This window comes from Mustela putorius, unplaced genomic scaffold (genome assembly GCF_011764305.1).
Source record: "Mustela putorius furo isolate JIRA1106 unplaced genomic scaffold, ASM1176430v1.1 tig00001584_pilon_pilon_pilon, whole genome shotgun sequence".
Taxonomy (NCBI): Eukaryota; Metazoa; Chordata; class Mammalia; order Carnivora; family Mustelidae; genus Mustela; species Mustela putorius.
This window is the reverse complement of record NW_025421806.1, coordinates 697,569-718,513: the sequence shown is the minus strand read 5'-3', so window position 1 is coordinate 718,513 and position 20,945 is coordinate 697,569. Positions and strand designations below refer to the sequence as shown.

The 20,945-nt window shown below is 44.1% G+C and overlaps 1 protein-coding gene and 1 long non-coding RNA gene across 7 annotated transcripts in view; one reads left to right on the top strand and one right to left on the bottom strand.

The window, feature by feature from the left end:
• The window catches only part of KIF24 (kinesin family member 24), a 90,737-nt gene that overhangs the window by 11,857 nt on the left and 57,935 nt on the right, over positions 1–20,945 (bottom strand). For all 6 annotated transcript variants that reach the window (XM_045087901.1, XM_045087900.1, XM_004747407.3 and 3 more), the window contains 5 exons: positions 20,484–20,589; positions 11,548–11,619; positions 8,253–8,362; positions 2,011–4,248; positions 734–827 (listed from right to left, as the gene is read on the bottom strand). In XM_045087901.1, coding sequence (XP_044943836.1) covers positions 734–827; positions 2,011–4,248; positions 8,253–8,362; positions 11,548–11,619; positions 20,484–20,589 — 2,620 coding nt within the window. The remainder of the gene's footprint in view (positions 1–733; positions 828–2,010; positions 4,249–8,252; positions 8,363–11,547; positions 11,620–20,483; positions 20,590–20,945) is intronic.
• Positions 817–2,618, top strand: LOC123394160. The gene is made up of 3 exons (XR_006608919.1): positions 817–1,860; positions 2,146–2,265; positions 2,531–2,618. It is a non-coding gene; the product is annotated as an uncharacterized LOC123394160 (long non-coding RNA).

Genomic DNA, 20,945 nt, shown 5'->3' with positions numbered 1-20,945 from the left:
GAGAAACTTATATGTAGAAGGTATTCTGCAGGGCAGAGGGTATCTTTGCAAAAGTACCTCTGGCTGAGGAGCACCTGGGTGGCTCAGTCAGTGAAGGTCCAGCTCTCGATCTTGGCTTAGGTCTTGATTTTAGGGTTGTGAGTTTAAGCCTGCACTGGGTGTGGAGCCTATTTAGAAAAACAAAGTATGGGACGCCTGGGTGGCTCAGTTGGTTAAGCAGCTGCCTTCGGCTCAGGTCATGATCCCGGGGTCCTGGGATTGAGTCCCGCATCGGGATCCTTGCTCGGGAGGGAGCCTGCTTCTCCCTCTGCCTCTGCCTGCCTCTCTGTCTGCCTGTGCTCACTCGCTCTCTCTCCCTCTGTCTCTGACAAATAAATAAATAAAATCTTAATTAAAAAAAAAAAGAAAAGAAAAACAAAGTACCTTTGGTCAGCATGTGGCAAGTCACTTACCATCACAGGGAGGGGCTCCAGCAAGCCAATAAATAAGAAGGCAGAATGGCAAAGGAGAGAGGCTGGAAACATTTTAGCCTGGAAATGGGGAGTGCAATTCCAACTCCCACCTGTCTGTGCAACCCCTTGAGCTATGTCAGAGGAATGGCAAGAGGAGGCCCAAGTCCTCTTAGAGTAGGACAGCAGACCCTTCACCATAGCCACAGCAAACAAGGATGGCCAGCAGAGTACCTGCAGGCTAATTCCCACCAGCCCCTGAGTGTCTAGCCAAGGCTACTTACATGAAGAGCCAGCTGACTCATCAGGGTCTCCTCCTTGAAGACCAGTTCTGCCATTTTATCCAGTTGTTCCTGGTGTGCTCGGATGACCACCTGCCTGGGAACACCAGAGGGGATAGTGTGATCCCCTGGGCCTCCCATCTCTCCCAGGCAGCTTTCTGAGGCTAAGCCTCATTTCCAGGCCAGGAACTACCCCTCCTCAGAATGGTCAAAACTTTGACCCGGGGCCAACACATGCCTCCCCCCCCCCCCCCCCCTCCTCCTCTGTCACCTGTTCTTCTCAGGACTTATCTAGGGACTAAATTATACCAAGAACATACTGGGAAAGTGGGGCTTCTCAATCTGTCCCTGCCTCCCCCAGCTACACTGAGGGACAGGGATGAGTGCTGCTTCTCCCCTACTACAGGAGCTTCCCATGGCTTCCCTGCCAAAAGGCTCAAGGCTATGACCACTGTAGCTGGCACACCTGGGACAAGGTGTGGCCTGCTGCCTCGCCTGCCATTTTTCCTTCCTGAGGGAGTCCAAGGACCAAAGCAGGGGCTTTGAGTTCGAAACTGGAGGATCTGCCTTTTGTCAGATCCTACCACTGGGTAGAGGCCATGGAGAGAGCAAGATCGTCTCCTGGGATAGGCAGGCTCCTCATCTGTGTATCCCTCCATGTCCTCTTTGGCCCTGGCCCTGGCCTGAGCCCCAGTGAGCAGGAGACACACAGCTGGCCTAGATCCCAGGAACCCTAGCAAAGGGCTGTAGCCTTTGTTTCCATATACCTACCAGCTCCTCGGCCCCTAATGCTGAGGGGCCCTGCTGGATCTCCCTGCCTCCTTTCTCTACACTTTCTGTGGCCTCTCTTTCTGTTGCACTGTTCACAGCATCCTTTGGGGAAAGCAGCACAAATCACCAGTCCCTCTGTTTTTGACCTTCACCATCTTGCAAGTTCCCCAGCCTGCCTTGGTTCTGAGGGCACAAGGCTGTAACTGCTGTGTCCCTGGGCAGCACTTCCAGGAACACAGACCTGACAGAATGAAGAGGACTCTGATGTCACCACTGGTCCCAGGCTTGCTGAAGGGGACGGATCCTCCCTTTTCTCACCCAAGGCCCAGCTTTCCCAGACTCAGGGTTCACCCACCCAGGTAGGCCTGCTCCCTTGAAAAGCGGGCAAAGCCTGTCTAGTTGGTAATGTAGCTCTGACACTGAAAAAACGATAACTGTTTCCAGAACAAACAAATGTTAAGCTGGGGTGGGAGGAGGGATGCCAGTCTTGGGGAGGGTGTCCAACTTACTGTGCAGGCCCCAGGGTGAGCTGAGGGAGTGTCCCTGCAGTCTCTGGAGAGCTGCCAGGGGCCAGGGGAGAGCCTGGTCTTGCTAAGCACCTTGGGATCGGCCTGTATTTGAGCCACATGATGTTGCTGTTGTAGCAGGGCAACTTGATGATGGGGTCTCTCAGCAGACTTAGCTCCTGCCAACCAAGTCCTTTTGGAGATTTTCGTTCTTGGGCCCAGGGCTGGTCAGCCATAACACTGCTTTCTGTTCGTGCGGTGAGTAGAGGTGCAGGGTGGGGTCCTCCAATATGTATGTGGGGGAAGGGCTTTTCTGGAAAACCCTGGGAGCTGCTCAGCTCTGCCGCCTCAGCATCAGCATCACACTGCTTGCTACTTGAGTGTTCCTGGGAGGATAGTACAGGCTCTCTGCTCTGGCAGACCTCCCCTGGGTCAGTCTCACTGATGGGCAACGTCTCAGGTGGGTGCTGACGGATGGGTGATGGGGACAGAGCTGGAAGATCACCATTTGGCTTATTGTCAGGGGGAGATGATGAGAGCCACAAGTGCCCAGCTGCTGAAGACACTGGCAGGAGTGCTTTCTGATCACCAGATGACACTGTGTTGCCCACAGGTGGGCCCCCTGCTGCCACTGGACTGTGAGCAAGCCCATCCTGGGCCAGCCGTTCCAAGGGAAGAGGGCCCTCATCGTCTGTGTTCTCCAGGAGGGACACAGTGAGGGGAGCCATCAGTCCAGAAGCATATTCAGAACATGTGCCTGACTCCCCTCTACAGTTGCCTTCTTGGTAAGGGTAACTGTTTTTCATGGTTTCGGTCACCAGAGTTGGGCTGTCTTGGCCAACTTCTCTCAGAGGTGTGCTGACTGTCTCTCTTTGGTCTGGAGATCCTGGAAATGCCTCATGGGATAGTGAGAAAATGAAACTGTCTTCTTCTGGGGGTAGTGAACTACCCTCAGCCTGCCCAGGAGCCTCACTTCTGAAAGCATTCTGTCTGAGTTCAGAGGGTGGGTCTCCACCACCTTTCCGGCCACATACAAAGTCTACCTGTGAGCAGTAAGGCTTCTCTGTTGGGTTGTCTCTGGGGGAAAGCTCCAAGGAGGAAGACTCCTCTCTGCTGCAGTCCAAAGTCACCTTACTTGAGCCGTGGCCATGACTGAGAGCTGCTCCTCTGTAATTTGTGGGGTTCCTAGAGTACATCCAGTTTCCAGTTGGGCCCTTCTCGTCACCATCTGTCCTGGGGTTAAAAAGCAGACTCTGCTGCCTTTCGGCCACCTCCGCAGCGCCTTCCTCCCTCTGATGAAGGAAGAAGGAGCCTTCGCTATTCTCTAGGGTGTTTCTCTGCTTTGTGGTCCTCTGACTGGAGACATGTGAAAAAGAATCTTCACTGAAATCGCTGTCATCAAGATCCTCAGCATGGGCTCCATCCTGGCTCTCAGAGTAAGAGCAGAAGGGGAGAGGGGTCTCATTCTGGAACTGCCCCTCCAGGGGCCTGTACTGGCATAAAAACCTTTCCAGTGGTTGGTAGTTGAACTTCTGCTGGAGGAGAGGTGGCTGCTGGAACTGCTGATGATAGAAGCGCAAATGTTCCTCCCTCTCTTTCTGATGTGGAGGGATGTCTGTCCACACTTCTGAGGCAGGCCTGGCAGGTGTGCTCCCCTTGCTGCCCTGCCCAGATTTTGCTAAGTGGTGGAGGCTGCCAGAGGAGAGCTCGGCCCGTGACACCAGCTGCCGCTGCACGGGCTGCACAGGCTGCACTGTCTTGCACTTGGAGGGTAGCTTCCCACGTGCTGGGGCTTCCCCTGGGCCGGCGGCCTTGCTTCCCCACCTGCGGGCAGTTCTGTTGCCCATTTGATTTTTCTCACAGCACAAGGGTGCAGACTCTTCTGCCCTTTTTTTGGCTGAATGTCTAGACTGCGTGGCTCCTTTGACAGGGCTGGTCTGAACGACCCACTCCTGGGGAGGACTCCCTCTGGATGAACCTGTCTTACCAGGAACTTTAGGTACAGGTGCAAAAGGGATGTTGGGCGGGTGGCTGGCCAGAGGATAGGCCTTCCCTTTCGTGGAGCCAGGAGCTGCCATGAATGACTGCTGAAGCCCCAGCTTGACCTTTTTGGGAGAACACTTGTCCCCTGGCAGGGCCACAGGGGAGCTCTGAATTCTTTTTGGAGAAGAGTTTCCAGAGGTCTGATTTCGACTTGTAGCTGAAGTACAACATTTAACGCCTTTTTTTAGTTCTTTGACCCTGTAAATGACCATTTTATGTTAAAATGTGTATTCTAGTATGCCCCTTAATTCTTTTTCTATACTTTTCAAAAACCAAAGAAAAGCATTACAAAAAAGATGGGTACAGTCTTAGGATATAAATATATACTATACATTCTATGATCAAAAGTTTTGGAAAATGCCTCAGTCCCATGGGATAGGCCAGTGAAGCTTGTCTCAGAACCGTACCACATCCCCCCATGTTAGGGCCCGTGTGTACTTCTTGAAGGTGGGCCAACTCAGGAGCCTGGTGTCTCCACTCACCTGCTACCCCATAGCCAGAGCCCCCTTTTCCTACAATCCATCTCCTTTTAGGCTTCTCTAAAAAAATGGGTTCCTTCAGGGGCACCTGGGTGGCTCAGTGGGTTAAGGCCTCTGCCTTCGGCTCAGGTCATGATCCCAGGGTCCTGGGATCGAGCCCCGCATCGGGCTCTCTGCTTGGCAGGGAGCCTGCTTCCCTTCCTCTCTCTCTGCCTGCCTGTGATCTCTGTCTGTCAAATAAATAAATAAAATTTAAAAAAAAATGGGTTCCTTCAAACTTGCTGGGTACTCAGGAAGCAAAATCCTCTGGAAATAAGCAGGTTTGTGCTAATTCTGTTAAAGGAAAAGTGACTTGTCTATTCCTAGGGTTTCTCAACATTTGCACAAGTGGTCTTTGGACCCAGGTAACGCTTTGTTATAGGGAGCTGCCTCATGCACTATGGGATGTTTAGCAGTATTCTTGGCTTCCACCCACTAAATGCCAGTAGCACTACTCTCTAGTCATGATGATCAAAAATCTCTCCAGACGTTGCCAAATGTCCAATGCAAAATCACCTGCTAGATAGAGAATAGAGAACCATGCTCTATTCCACTTGGGAACTTTAGAGATCTCTGCCAGGATTCATTTGTCAAGATCAGTCTCTTAACTCTTGTGATATTTAAAAACACTGTAAGAATTTAGAATCACAAGGTGACACCAAGTAAAAATGTGATTCTCCAGTGGTCTGTAAACTGTTCACTAAAATATCCCAGGAGGGAGCAGTACTTCTGCCTGGGGCTCCCATAAAATGTCTTTGCCTTTGTTTTGGTTTTAATCCAATCCTTACGGGGAGCTCAATGACCCCCGTGGCCATTTTTGAAAACCAAGATCTAAGCCTGACACTGAGACTTGATTTAAATCTTCCCTTGAAGTCTGGGAGCCAAGGCAGGCAGGTAATACAGCTAAGCAAAGAGATGCAGAATGTGACTGAAGACACGTGTCCATGGGCCTTTGTTCAGGTGTTGCAGTAGGGCATACATACAAGGAAATGGGCTGAGAGGTGCCAAGTAAGTCTAGATGGTTCCAAATTACTTCCTGTTAGAAAAGTCTTAATTATTTTAGTTTAATTAGGAGAGAAACACCAACATTTCCCTCTAGTAGGACTCACAGTAAATAATTCTAGAAAGCTGAGTGCCAGAGGGAATCCTACAGGTAATTTGGTTATTGATGCTAAATGCTTCCAGTGTACTCTTCCTATCCCCAAAATCACTCCTGTCACTAAGCTTTTCTGATAAGTGTAAACCTATTAGGGGTCCAGCTGGAACTTTACTTTTGGATTCCTTAGCAATATTCTAGTATATGGAGAGAAGAAAATTTTAAATCAGAATAAAGTTTTACATAAGTAATAGGGGGCCTGGGTGGCTCAGTGGGTTAAAGCCTTGATCCCAAGGTCCTGGGATCAAGCCCTGCATTGGGCTCTCTGCTCAGCGGGGAGCCTGCTTCCCCCTCTCTCTTTGCCTTCCTCTTTGCCTACATGTGATCTCTCTCTGTCAAATAAATAAATAAATAAAATCTTAAATAAATAAGCAATAAAATCGTGTATATATAATTACCTAAAATTAATTTCATTAGGCTTCATTTAAGCACATAAAACAAATGGCTTTCATTCATTTTCAATAATTTATCAGACTGCCTCAAATGGAAGAGATTTCTATTATACTTCTTTTTAAAGCCAAAATTATTTCAAATAATTTCTCAATTATACTTAATACCTCTCCTATGTGAAAGGGATTTTTCTCTTCCTTTACTGAGGCACTAAGAGAGGAGATGTCTTGTTCTCTGCTCCTAATGATGAAATTCTTACTTTAAGCAAATGATAACGTATCATCCAGGGAGTAGTGGGGTTATGAAACAAGATCTGTTCACCGTTATCAGTTGTTGAAGCTGGGTAATGGATACGTGGAGGTAAAGAATTTCAAGCCATATTCGTTTTTTGGTCCCAACAAGGTTGGATCATCTCATTTCTTCTATCTGATCTCAGTTTGTGAAGTAGCCTTTCTTTTTAAGATTTATTTATTTGAGGCAGAGTGAGGGAGAGTGTATGAAAGGGGGAGAGGCAGAAGGAGAGGGAGAGAGAATCTCAAACACACTACTCACTGAGCGCAGGGCCTGACACGGGGGCTTGATCTCATGACCCTGAGATATGACCTGAGCTCAGCCAAGAGTCAGATGCTTAACCCACTGAGCCACCCAGGCACCCCACAAAGTAGCCTTTCTTCTAAGGAATGCTAGTACGCAGGAAACCTATTTGGGGGACCTATTGCTTAAATTAACACATATTGATTGGTAACTAGTTCCATGTGTGGTGCTAAGCCCTTCATAATGTATCCTCATTGATTCCACATAACTCTTTTATGAGGTAGATGCTAATATTATCACCTGTCAGATAAAACTGAAGCCCAAAACTGTTGCCTGAGACTGCTCAGCTATTTCATGGCAGAAGCAGGGTATTGGCCAAGATAGTCTTGACTCCAGAGCCCACTCTTATAACCACAGGAAGAGTTTCTCCTTTCATTCACAAATACTTAACTGTGCATCTACTAGGTACCAAGTATTGTCTGGGCAGTAGATACAGTGGAGAAATAGATAAGGCTTCCTGTTCTCATGGAACTTAAATGATAGCTCATTCCCAGACAGGACCAGGCAGCAAAGCAGCCAGAGAAAAGTATGGAAATGATAGTGTCTCACCCATGCTAGGAAACCTATGTGACCACGAGTAAGAGATGGGGGTGGGGGAACCTTGGCAGATACTAAGGTCACCCCAGAAAGAGCCCTGACCATATAGTCAGGCTAGCTTTACTGCCAATTTCCAATAAGCCCTTTTAAAGTTCCTGCCTTTCTCTAAGTTCATTTTAACCTTTTGTAACGTGTCATGTCTGGGTGATGTCTCCTGGACCTACATAGTTCTAAGCGCTTCTGCCTTGACAAGTAACATGTATTCTCTCCCTTAGATTAGGGCTGAGGCTAGTAACTGGAAGAAAACCTTGAGCCTTCCACTCCAAAGAAATATATCATTTCCCACTAGCCATTTAAAAGGCACTGATGAGGGGCGCCTGGGTGGCTCAGAGGGTTAAGCCTCTGCCTTCAGCTCAGGTCATGGTCCCAAGGTCCTGGGATCAAGCCCCGCATTGGGCTCTCTGGTCAGTAAGGAGCCTGCTTCTCCTCTCTGCCTGCTACTCTGCCTATTTGTGATCTCTCTGTCAAATAAATAAATAAAATCTTTAGAAAAAATAAAAAAATAAAAGGCACTGATGGGGGCGCCTGGGTGACTCAGTCAGCTAAGCGTCTGCCTTCAGCTCAGGCTATGATCCCAGGGTCTTGGGATCAAGTCCCACTTCGAGTCCCCTGCTCAGCAAGAAGCCTGCTTCTCCCCCTGCTCCTGTGTGCACGCTGTGTATACACGTGCTCTCTCCCCCTGTAAAATAAATAAATAAAATCTTTAAAAAAAAAAGAAGTCTCTAATGGAGATGTCTCCTGAACCAGGGAATGTGTCCCCTTTCTCTTTTCACACTTGTAAAATGGCAAGGCCTATCAGGTCACATTCTTCAAATGACCAATTGCACATTCCCCTGGTACTAGGATCATGGCCTCAAGAACAGACTTCTGCTGGAGCTCAAGATCAAATTTCTGTGTGTTTGAGATACACACACACACACACAACCTGCTACCTGGGAGCGACTCACCGGTCAGCATAACGCAAGGTATTCAGAGTGTGTTCGGTGGCCACATGGCTTGGTGAGATGTTGGCGATCATGCAGGTTTTGGCATCACCAATGAAAGAATCCCTCAGGACCTGTCCAAAACAGAAGGCAGGTCAACGAAGTCAATTAACAAAGGACATACTGACTACTTATTGTGTGCAGGACACGGGGCCATAGCTCCCCTCCCTGCTACAAAAAGGCAATTTACAAAGAATAAATACAAATGATCAAAAACACAGAAAAAAGGTACTTCACCAACCAAAGAAATACAAACAAACTAGTAAAAACACTAGTATTTTTCACCCATAAGATTAAGTAAGACTCATAATACCCTGGCCCTGGTGAGGGTCTAGGGAAATGGGCACTTTTCTACATTGCTATACTATTTCATGTGTACCATGAAATGGTATAAGCTTTTGAGAAGACAGTTTGGCAATATATATATAAAAATATAAAAAATATGCATGCTTCCAGGACATTATCCTAGAGAGAACTGCTCAGTTGATTTAAAAAAGAAAGGATAGGATACACTTTATAGCATTATAATGATTAGAAAATCTAGGAGTCTGTAAACAGGGAACTGAATACTTTTTTTTTTTTTTTTAATCTATTTGATAGCACAAGCTCAGGGAGCAGCAGAAGGTGAGGGAGAAGCAGACTGTCTGCTGAGCAGGAAGCCCAGTGCAGGGCTTGATCCTAGGACCCTGGGATCATGACCTAAGCCGGGGGCAGGAGCTTAACCAACTGAATCACCCAGGTGCCCTGCAAACTAAATAAATATTAACTGACTACAGCACAACCTTTAAAATAATTAGGTATACCTGAACTTAGGTACACGGAAGATCTACAACTTTGAATGAAGAAGGCTTATGATTCCGTAACTCTATAAGTAGATCTACATGTAGATATGTGCGCAGAAAAATATCTGGAAGGATAGTCACCAAAATGTAGCAGTGATTATCACTGAGAGGTAGGATTTTCAGGTACCTCTTGCCATCTCTTTTGTACTTGTATATACATACACTGTTTGATTTATTATTATTAAACAATTTTATTTATTTTTTTAAATTTCTTTATTTGAGAGAGAGCATAAGCAGGGCAGAAGGAGAGGGAGAAGCAGGTCCCTGCCAAGCTGGGAGATCGATATGGAGCTCGATCTCAGGACCCTAGGATTATGACCCGAGACGAAGGCAGACTCTTAATGACTGAGCCACACAGGCACCCCTAAACGATTTTATTTTTAAACAATCTCTATACCTAACATAGGGCTTGAACCCACAACTCCAAGATTAAGAGTCACACTCCATTGATTGAGTCAGTCGAGTGACCCTGAATTATTTTTTCATTTTTTTCTGAAGTATTACCGTTATTATCATTATTTTAAAGATTTTATTTATTTGAGAGATAGAGCACAAGCAGAGGGAGCCGCAGGCAGAGGGAGAAGCTGGCTCCCTGCTGAGCAAGGAGCCTGAAGTGGGATTAAATAGGAACGCATTTTCTGGGGATGGTGAACTTGTTTTAAAAAAGGTCAGAGCAAGGGGCGCCTGGGTGGCTCACTGGGTTAAGCCTCTGCCTTCGGCTCAGGTCATGGTCTTAGGGTCCTGGGATTGAGTCCCACATTGGGCTCTCTGCTCAGCGGGGACCCTGCTCCCTGTACCCCGCACCTGCCTCTCTGCCTACTTGTGATCTCCTGTCAAATAAAATCTTAAAAAAAAAAATGTCAGAGCCAATTTTTAGAATCAGGACTAACCACCCATAAAGGGTTTCTTAAATTTCTAGTTGAAATCATGTTTGAGAAGATAAAATCCAACCCACAGATCATGAGTCTAATGAGTTATATTACAGGTTCTGCCCCAGGCCCTGTGGAGCCATTAGGTTAGCTGCACAGAGTAAGAACCTTTGCTAAAATACAAAGATCCTTACCTAGACTGCCGTCTACGCTAGTCTGTCCCCCACTGAGCACAGGACATGGTGCAGAAAGGAATCATGGGCACCCATAACTGTCTTCACAGCAGTCTGTTTCGGCAGTTAGGTAGGCTCAGGTAGGTAGACCCCTACCTGGGCCACTGTTCTGAAGCCATTACAGTGCTGAATTACTGGCATTTTCCATTCATTAAGAAGCACAGTTTGGGGATGCCTGGATGGCTCAGTTGGTTAAGCAGCTGCCTTTGGCTCAGGTCATGATCCCGGCGTCCTAGGATCAAGCCCCACATCGGGCTCCTTGCTCAGCAGGAAGCCTGCTTCTCCCTCTGCCTCTGCCTGCCATTCTGTCTGCCTGTGCTCACTCTCTGACAAAAAAAAGCACAGTTTGGGGGCGCCAGGGTGGCTCAGTCATTAAGGGTCTGCCTTCAGCTCAGGGCATGATCCCAGGGTCCCGAGATCGAGCCGTACATTGGGCTCCCTGCTCGTTGGGAAGCCTGCTTCTCCCTCTCCCACTCCCCCTGCTTGTGCTCCCTCTCTCATCTCTGTCAAATAAATACATAAAATCTTTAAAAAAATTAACATATAATGTATTATTTGCCCCAGGGGTACAGGTCTGTGAATTGTCAGGCTTACACACAATACATAAAATCTTAAAAAAAAAAAAAATCTTTAAAAAAATAAGCAGGGGCGCCTGGGTGGCTCAGTGGGTTAAGCCTCTGCCTTCGGCTCAGGTCATGATTCAGGGTCCTGGGATTGAGACCTGCATCGGGCTCTCTGCTCAGCAGGGAGCCTGCTTCCCTTCCTCTCTCTGTCTCTGCCTGCCTCTCTGCCTATTTGTGATCTCTGCCTGTCAAATAAATAAATAAAATCTTAAAAAAAAAAATAAACAAAATTTCTAAAATAAATAAATAAATAAAATAACAAGCAAATAGTAAATTTAAAAAAAATTTTAAAGATCTTATCTTTAACTCCAGCCATTATTTTTTGTCTTGAAACACTCTCACAGCTAAGAAAATGCTTAGTACAAGCTATACCAGCCAAAGGCTCAGAGACTCCATTAAATAAAAAATGTTTCTTTATATTAGAAATAAGCAGAAAGCTGCTGGGTGATGGCCAGAAGTGCACTACTGCCCGTGAAAGCTCAGTTGCTTCATATCACAGGCATCTCTGCCTGAGGATGCCCATCTCTGCCTAGAATGACCTGGAAGGAATGTGACTCCTTCCCTGTCCTCCCCCTCCCTGAGCTTAGCATCATGCTTTGCTGGCAGTGGAGGCTTTGCTGAATGCACAAATGAATGTAAGAACGAACAAACGAATGAAACAGAACAAACTCAAAGTTCACATTTAACTTTACCTGAGTTAATTTGCTTTGCCTGAAGGGAGTGTGGGTGTGTTCCTGATCCAATGCACGGATACATTCCTTGAGCTGCAAAGGTAGATCAACAACAAATGCAGGAAATCACACATGCAAAGAGAGAGGAACAGATCAGACTTTTCTTAAAAGAGCCATTCTCAGATAGTCCTCCAAAAGGAAGTCAAAATGCTTTGGTAGTTTCTTGTCCAACAGGAAAAATCAAGCTAGAAGGGTGAACATCCTGAGCTCCCTGTGTCTATTTGAGGGTCTCCCATCCTAAAGGCTCTATCCTTAGATTAGCCCCAGTAGTGGGGAACAGAAAACCAGGGACTTTCCCACAGGCCCCAGAGTCCAAGCTCATGTGGTGCAGTCTAGGCTTGCCAGCTCCTTTTTTCTTGCCTCCTCTCATACGATTAGCAGTTATAGGTGCGCTTAAGTACAGAAAATACCTATATACCACTCCCCCACCTCCGTGCTAACACATGCACACCTATAGGTGTAGATTCAGATATAAGTTTTCTGATAATTACTTTGAAAGAGAGCAGCAGCGCGCACTAACTTAAATCCATAGAGAATTTTTGCTTTTATTTATTTATTTTTTAAAGATTTTATTTATTTGACAGAGAGAGATCACAAGTAGGCAGGCAGAGAGAGACAGAGAGGGAAGCAGGGTCCCTGCTGAGCAGAGAGCCCGATGTGGGGCTCAATCCCAGGACCTTGAGACCATGACCTGAGCCGAAGGCAGAGGCTTAACCCACTGAGCCACCCAGGTGCCCCTTCTTTTATTTAAAAGCAAATAAACAGACACTTCTCCAATGAAGACATACAAAGACATACTGCCTAGAGCAATCTATACTTTTAATGCCATTCCGATCAAAATTCCACCAGTATTCTTCAAAGAGCTGGAATCCTAAAATTTGTATGGAATCAGAAGAGACCCCGAATTGCTAAGGAAATGTTGAAAAACAAAAATAAAACTGGCAGCATCATGTTACCTGATTTCAAGCTTTACTACAAAGCTGTGATCACCAAGACAGCATGGTACTGGCATAAAAACAGACACATAGACCAGTGGAACAGAGTAGAGAGCCCAGATATGGACCCTCAACTCTATGGTCAAATAATCTTTGACAAAGCAGGAAAAAATATACAGTGGAAAAAAGACAGTCTCTTCAATAAATGGTGCTGGGAAAGTTGGACAGCTATATGTAGAAGAATGAAACTCGACCATTCTCTTACACCATACACAAAGATAAACTCAAAATGGATAAAAGACCTCAATGTGAGACAGGAACCCATCAGAATCCTAGAGGAGAACATAGACAGTAACCTCTTTGATATCAGCCACAGCAACTTCTTTCAAGATATGTCTCCAAAGGCAAAGGAAACAAAAGCGAAAATGAACTTTTGGGACTTCATCAAGATCAAAAGCTTCTGATAATGGATGCAGAAAATAAGTAGTACAAGCTATACCATCCATTCTGATAATGGATGCAGGAAATCTCACCCTTGGCCTGAGTTACACCTGCCCCTTACTTACTCAAATCCAGCAAAGGAAACAGTCAACAAAACGAAGAGGCAACCCACGTAATGGGAGAAGATACTTGCAAATGACAGTACAGACAAAAGGTTGATATCCAGGATCTATAATGAACTCCTCAAACTCAAGACACACAAAACAGGCAATCATATAAAAAAATGGGCAGAAGATATGAACAGACACTTCTCCAATGAAGACATACAAATGGTTACAGACACATGAAAAAATGTTCATCATCACTAGCCATCAGGGAGATTCAAATTAAAACCACATTGAGATACCACCTTACACCAGTTAGAATGGCCAAAATTAGCAAGACAGGAAACAACGTGTGTTGGAGAGGATGTGGAGAAAGGGGAACCCTCTTACACTGTTGGTGGGAATGCAAGTTGGTGCAGCCACCTTGGAGAACAGTGTGGAGATTCCTCAGCAAATTAAAAATATAGCTTCCCTATGACCTTGCAATTGCACTACTGGGTATTTACCCCAAAGATACAGATGTAGTGAAAAGAAGGGCCATCTGTACCCCAGTGTTTATAGCAGCAATGGCCACGGTTGCCAAACTGTGGAAGGAACCAAGATGCCCTTCAACGGACGAATGGATAAGGAAGATGTGTTCCATATACACTATGGAGTATTATGCCTCCATCAGAAAGGATGAATACCCAACTTTTGTAGCAATATGGACGGGAATGGAAGAGATTATACTGAGTGAAATAAGTCAAGCAGAGAGAGTCAATTATCATATGGTTTCACTTATTTATGAAGCATAACAAATAACATGGAGGACATAGGGAGATAGAGAGGAGAAGGGAGTTGAGGGAAATGGATGGAGAGGTGAACCATGAGAGACTATGGACTCTGAAAAACAACCTGAGGGTTTTGAAGGAGGGTGGTGGTGGGAGGTTGGGGGAGCCAGGTGGTGGGTATTAAGGAGGGCACGGATTGCATGGAGCACTAGGTTTGGTGCAAAAATAATGAATACTGTTACGCTGGAAAGAAATGGAAAAAAAAAAAAAAAGGGAATAGAATAATTTTTTAAAAAGTATAATATAAATAAATAAATAAAAGTAGGGGCACCTGAATGGTTCAGTTGGTTAAGCCATAGTTTTGAACTGTGTCTGCAACCATCTGTGCTTTATCTTTTGCTTTTTTCTATTAGTTTTTTTTTTTTTTTTAAAGTAAACTCTATGCCCAATGTAGGGCTTGACTCATGACCCCAAGATCAAGAGTTACATGCTCCACTGACTGGGCCAGCCAGGCCCACCTGTGCTTTATCTTGATTTATTTTCTGCATCCATTATCAAGATGTGTGCTAAGGTATCAGAAAAGCCTAAGAAGTTATTTTTGGGGTCTGGTAATGCTCACCTTTGTTTCCGTATAAATTAATGGTAATCACTTCTTTGCCTTATGCCATTTTGGCTTACAAAAGATTTCATAGGGAAGTTCTACTTTCAGATAGCAGGAGAAACCTGTACAAGGGAATTTCCTCTTTTATTACAAATCAATGCAATATCCCCAAACTTTACCACTGGGACAGTTCTCCAAAAGGGACAAACAGGTAACCAAACCCTTGGCCTGAGTTACACCTGCCCCTTACATACTCAAATCCAAGTGTGGCCACTAATCCTTATCAGCCTTTGAGAACAATCTAAGCAATAAAATAAATAATAAAAATATATTATAATCTAGCAAATAAAAGAAATATCTTACTGTTATAAATAACCCAATAAATTAGTTGTAGGGAAATAACAGCTCTTTTTTTTTTTTTTTAAAGATTCATTTATTTATTTATTTGACAGAAATCACAAGTAGGCAGAGGCAGGCAGAGAGAGGAGGAAGCAGGCTCCCTGCCAAGCAGAGAGCCTGATGCGGGGCTCGATTCCAGGACCCTGAAATCATGACCTGAGCTGAAGGCAGAGGCTTTAACCCTCTGAGCCACCCAGGCGCCCCAAGACAGCTCTGTCTTACAGCAGAATTCCGACCAATTAATGTAAAAAGGATGATAGGAACAGGAAATCTCACCAGGTAAACATCACAGTAATGATTGTTCCAGGTTAAGAATCATCAATAGAAGGGCACCTGGGTGGCTCAGTTGGTTAAGCAACTGCCTTCAGCTCAGGTCAGGATCCTGGAGTCCCGGGATCAAGTCCCACATCGGGCTCCCAGCTCTGTGGAGACTCTGCTTCTCTCTCTGAACTTCTCCCTCTCATGCTCACTCTTTCTCTCTCAAATAAATAAAATCTTAAAAAAAAAATCATCAACAGATGATAAAATTAGGCAGTGAAAGTGTGATGTAAATAGGAAATTGCGCAGTTTCAGACTATCTCCCCATAAGTCATTTATTTATTTATTCATTTATTTACTTATTTATTTATGAGAGAGAGAGAGAACACGCAGAGCAAGCAAGAAAGCATGAGCAGGGGGAGGAGCAGAGGGAGAAGCAGACTCCCTGATGAGAGGGGAGCCCGCCACAGGGCATGATCCCGGGATGTGGGGATCATGACCTGAGCCAAAGGCAGGCACCTAACCAACCCAGGTGCCCCAAGGTATTTATTAATTACAAACGGAAAATGGTTAACATTATAGTGGAGAAACTTAGCACAAAACATCTTTTTTTTTTTTTAATTTAAATCTTTTTTTTTTTTTAAAGATTTTATTTATTTATTTGTCAGAGAGAGAGCGCGAGCGAGAGCGAGCATAGGCAGACAGAGTGGCAGGCAGAGTCAGAGGGAGAAGCAGGCTCCCCGCAGAGCAAGGAGCCGGATGTGGGACTCGATCCCAGGACGCTGGGATCATGACCTGAGCCGAAGGCAGCTGCTTAACCAACTGAGCCACCCAGGCGTCCCAGCACAAAACATCTTAATACGTGATCAAAGTTAACATCACCAGTAATGAGACGTACTGACTTCATGTACCACCTATATGATTCACTGAGAAGGGTACAATTTATGTGGTATTCTTGCTCAATTTACCTCAATCTAATCTTGAGAAAACACTGAATAAACCCAAATTCACAGACAATCTGCAAAAAAAAACAAAAAACAAAAACAACCGGGGCGCCTGGGTGGCTCAGTGGGTTAAAGCCTCTGCCTTCGGCTCGGGTCATGGTCTCAGGGTCCTGGGATCGAGCCCCGGAACAGGCTCTCTGCTCCTCAGGGAGCCTGCTTCCTCCTCCCTCTCTTCCTCCCTCTCTGCCTAGTTGTGATTTCTCTCTGTCAAATAAATAAAATATTAAAAAAAACAAAAAACAAAAAACAAAACCAAAAACAACCAAAACCATAAAACCAGGCAGGACAGCACTCTTCAAAGGTGTTGAAGTCACAGATGACAAAAACTGAGACTATGAGAACATGACAACTAAACGTAACAGGATCCTGGACCCAAAAAAGGGCATTAGTGGGACTACTGGTGAAATTCACGCAAGGTCTGTAGATTAGTAAATAGTATACCAATGTTATTGTTGTTGTCTTGGTATTGATGTCTACAATGTTAATTTCCTGATTTAGATATTTTATTATGGCTATACAAGATATAAGTAATATGGAAACTGGGTGAAGGAATGCTGTGTATTTAATTTTGGCAACTTTGTTTTGGTAAATCTAAAATTATTCAAAAACCAGGGGCTCCTGGGTGGCTCAGTGGGTTGGGCCTCTGTCTTCAGCTCAGGTAGTGATCTCAGGGTCCCAGGATTGAGCCCGGCATTGGGCTCTCTGCTCAGCGGGGAGCCTGCTTCCCCCCACCACCTCCACCTGCTTCTCTGCCTACTTGTGATCTCTGTCAAATAAATAAATATAATCTTTAAAAAAAATTATTCAGAAACTGAAAAAGTAAAAAGAGATGCAGATTGTCTTTCTCACCTCTCTTTGCCTTGCAATTTATCCCTCATGAGGCCTGGAAATAAAGTGTCTAGGTGGAGACTTCAGTTCTGATCAGAAGGACTTAAGTAATATGGAGGGGCACAGGCAGCACTATGCAGCTGCAAAAAGGAACAAGGAAGATGTCTACATACAGCCACATAGTGAGTGCTAGGATATTGTTAAGTGAAAAGAGCAAAGTGTTTACAGTGTACTACCCTTTTTTTCGAGGTGAATACAAATATATATATAAGTAAAAAAATGGTTATCTAAGAAGTGGGAGGTAATAGGGTTGCGGGGACAGGGATAGACACAAGACTTCTTTCAGCTTGGCTTGTTCTACAGTTTATACTTCAACCGAATATGAAATTGGTAAGCTTAAACACATAGAAAAGATTTCAAATGACTGTGCAACACAGTATTATGACTGTACACCTAAGTGGGACACAACCTAAGGGTGAAGAGGAAACTGCAAAGAAATCTTAATCCGAATTCAATAATCATATTATGAAAAATATCAGCATTATTTTGAAACACATATATACTGAAGAAGAGCAAATAAATTATATAAATGCTGTAGGGTGCCTGGATGGCTCAATTGTTAAATGTCTGCCTTTGGTTCAAGTCATGATCCCAGGGTCCTGGGAATCGAGCCCCGCATAAGGCTCCCTGCTTGCCAGGAAGCCTGCCTCTCCCTCTCCTGCTTACCCTGCTTTTGAATTAATTTATTAATATGAATCCTTAAAAAAAAATCATGATGATTCACAGACCTGTACCCCTGGGACAAATAATACATGATATGTTACTAAAAATAATTTTAAAAAATCAGTTTCCTAGCTACAACAAAAACGCCTAGAAGCAAGGACTAACACAGTGGTAGTAAGCACCCCTAGCACCCCTAACTGGTCTCAAAATGCCATTTCCTTCTAAAACCAAGGCTTGTTGAAGAATTGCCTAATTCAAGGTCTGGGGAAGGAAATGTACAAGAGGAGCCTGGAACATCTTGTCTTGCCAGAATGCCAGGAAGCTAGAAGCTATTAGAGACTAATAGTTGGTCAAAAAACTAGAGGAACATACTTGAAAAGGCTCCCACTGCCCAAAGGATGTATATTTAAATAACAAAAAGAATAATGATTTCAATGAGTCTATAATAATACAAAACCAAACAAAACAGTAAATGACAACAAATTAATTGGTCGGGTTTAGGTTACTAGGACACAATCATTCTGAAAACTGGTGAGTAAAGGCAAAGAAACAAGCAAGCATTTATCTTGTCTCTACTGAATGAACTATATTTCAGGATAATCATAATCACATACTTGAAGAAAAATTCTTCCAGCTAATAAAGAAGGAATATGAGAATAAGAATATCACAATTTCAGAATCCCTAAAGGAACAATAGATACAGGTGATGCTTATCTATAGCTGGTAAACCCATTAAATGAAAAAGTCTGATAGGAAAATATAAAGGAGAAATTATGCTGTCAACACTTGAACCTTTAATTCTTAAAAATCACAAAAAGAGGGGCACCTGGGTGGCTCAGTGGGTTAAGCCACTACCTTCAGCTCATGTCATGATCTCAGGGTCCTGGGATCAAGCTCCACATGAGGCTCTCTGCTCAACAGGGAGCCTGCTTCTCCTACTCTCTCTTCCTGCCTCTCTGCTTACTAGTGATCTCTGTCAAATAAATAAATAAAATCTTTAAAAAAAATCACAAAAAGACAACCAGACATTCTGTACGTCCTGATGTGTTCCTATAAGAAGTCTAAAAACTACCCATGAATTCCTGCCAAAAAACCAGAACCTCAATCTGATCAAGCTTCTAGTACAGTCGCTTTCCCAATAGGAATATGTTAGCCCCAAGCGCAAACTTTGTGTATAATTTTAAATCTCTAGTAGCCACATTTTTAAAAAATGAAATCAATCTTTTTTTTTTTAAGATTTTATTTATTTCAGAGAGTGAGCAAGAGAGAGCATGAGTGGGGGGATGAGAGGGAGAAGCAGAAGCCCCTCTGAGCAAGGATCCCAATGTGGGCTGATCCTAAGACCCTGAGATCATGACCTGAGCTGAAGGTAGACGCTTAACTGACTGAGCCAGCCAGGTACCCTGAAATTAATCTTAATTATATAATCTTAACTATATGTAATCCAATATAGCCAAATACATTTTAAAAAAAACCAGCAAAAATATTATTTTAGCATGTAATCAATATGAAAAAATATTAATAAGATATTATACCTGCTTCACAATCCAGTGTATATCTTACACTTAGGCATGTATCAGTTCGGAGGAGCTACATTTGAAGTGCTCAGTAACTACATGTGGCTTAGTGGCTCCCTCCTGTACAGCCCAAATACAGATCTTAGCCACTTTATAGAAAACACAGAGGCTAGAGTATGATAAACATGAATGTGGGGATGCAGTCAACCTAATTCCCAATGTTGGAAAATCTTATAGGGCAAATGGACCCAGTTTTCTTCAATAAATACACTGATAGTAAAAGAGAGAGAAACCCGGGCGCCTGGGGGAGCCTGTTTCCCCCTCTCTCTCTGCCTGCCTCTCTACCTACTTGTGATCTGTCAAATAAATAAATAAAATCTTTAAAAAAAAAAAAGAGAGAGAGAGAAAACAAAAGAACTGATATAGAATAAAAGAGACTATCAAAAGCAATCCAAGGGTCTTGTTTGCATCTTGATTTGAACAAACTGTGAAAAGACATTTATGGGACAACTGGAGAAATCACAATACTTCCTGGATAATAGATAACATTACATAATTACTTCCTCAGGTATGATAATGGCATTACAGTTATATTCAAAAGTAAGAGTCCTTATCTCTTCGAGATAATGAAACATTTGTGGAAGAAACGACAAGATGACAGGATTTGCTTTACAATAATCTAACCAGGGGAAAGAAAGGGTTCGGTAGATTTTTCACATGTTGAAGCTGGGTGCAAGTATTTGGGAGGTCATTATGTGATTTATTCTATTTTGTTGTTTGAAAAATTAATACAATTTAAAAACTTGATGAGAGAGAGAAAGCTTACCTAAGTTAACCATTCAGCTGCTGCCGAAATACTTTTCTGCTCCTAAGGGATTGACCAGAGGAAGAGAAGGCAGGAACAGAAGGAAAGAGTTGCCTAGAACTTCTAAGAATCTGATTGGGCAGCCTCTATCTCTAACCCTGGAACCCCACTTCCAGACAGGAGCATGCCCTTGCTCTGCTGATTCTACCCCACCCCACCTTCACCCACTCTGGCTGCATGTAAAGAGGGGCAAAAATCTCTTAAGAAGGATTTTTAGGAGCGCCTGGGTGGCCCAGTGGGTTAAAGCCTCTGCCTTCGGCTCAGGTCATGATCCTGGGGTCCTGGGATCAAGCTCCGCATCGGGCTCTCTGCTCAGTGGGGAGCCTACATCCCCCTCTCTCTCTGCCTGCCTCGCTGCCTACTCGTGATTCCTGCCTGTCAAATAAATAAATAAAATCTTAAAAAAAAAAAAAGAAGAAGGATTTTTAGATCAAAGCTTTCAAACAACTTACAGCCAAAAGACTCTGGTTTATTTCTGCGCCTTCCATCTTTGTCTGTCTGTCTGAGTCTCTGGCATCTGCTGCTCTTTCACTGCCAGCCAAGTCAATAAAAGAGATCCTAGAGAAAACACACAGCAGGGATAACTTCTTGGGGGCCTTGGTTTATTTTTACATCAGTCAGCATTTTGGGGCAGCAGGAAGAAACTAACACTGGCCCAACCTCTGGAAAGAAAAAACATACTGTCAGCTTTCCAAAATTATTAGAAGACTCTGATCTGTCAGCTGTTGCCCTCACTGCTCAGACACTTCTGTTGGTTTTAATCATTTGTGAGAAATTAATAAAATTAATAAAACATTCTTCCTATAAGGCTAAATGACTACAATGCAAATCACTTAGGTGGCCACTAAGGTAATTAAATAGAAACTTTTGTGGGCTGCTTTCCAGGTCCCCCCCTCAAAAACAGAAGAAGAAGA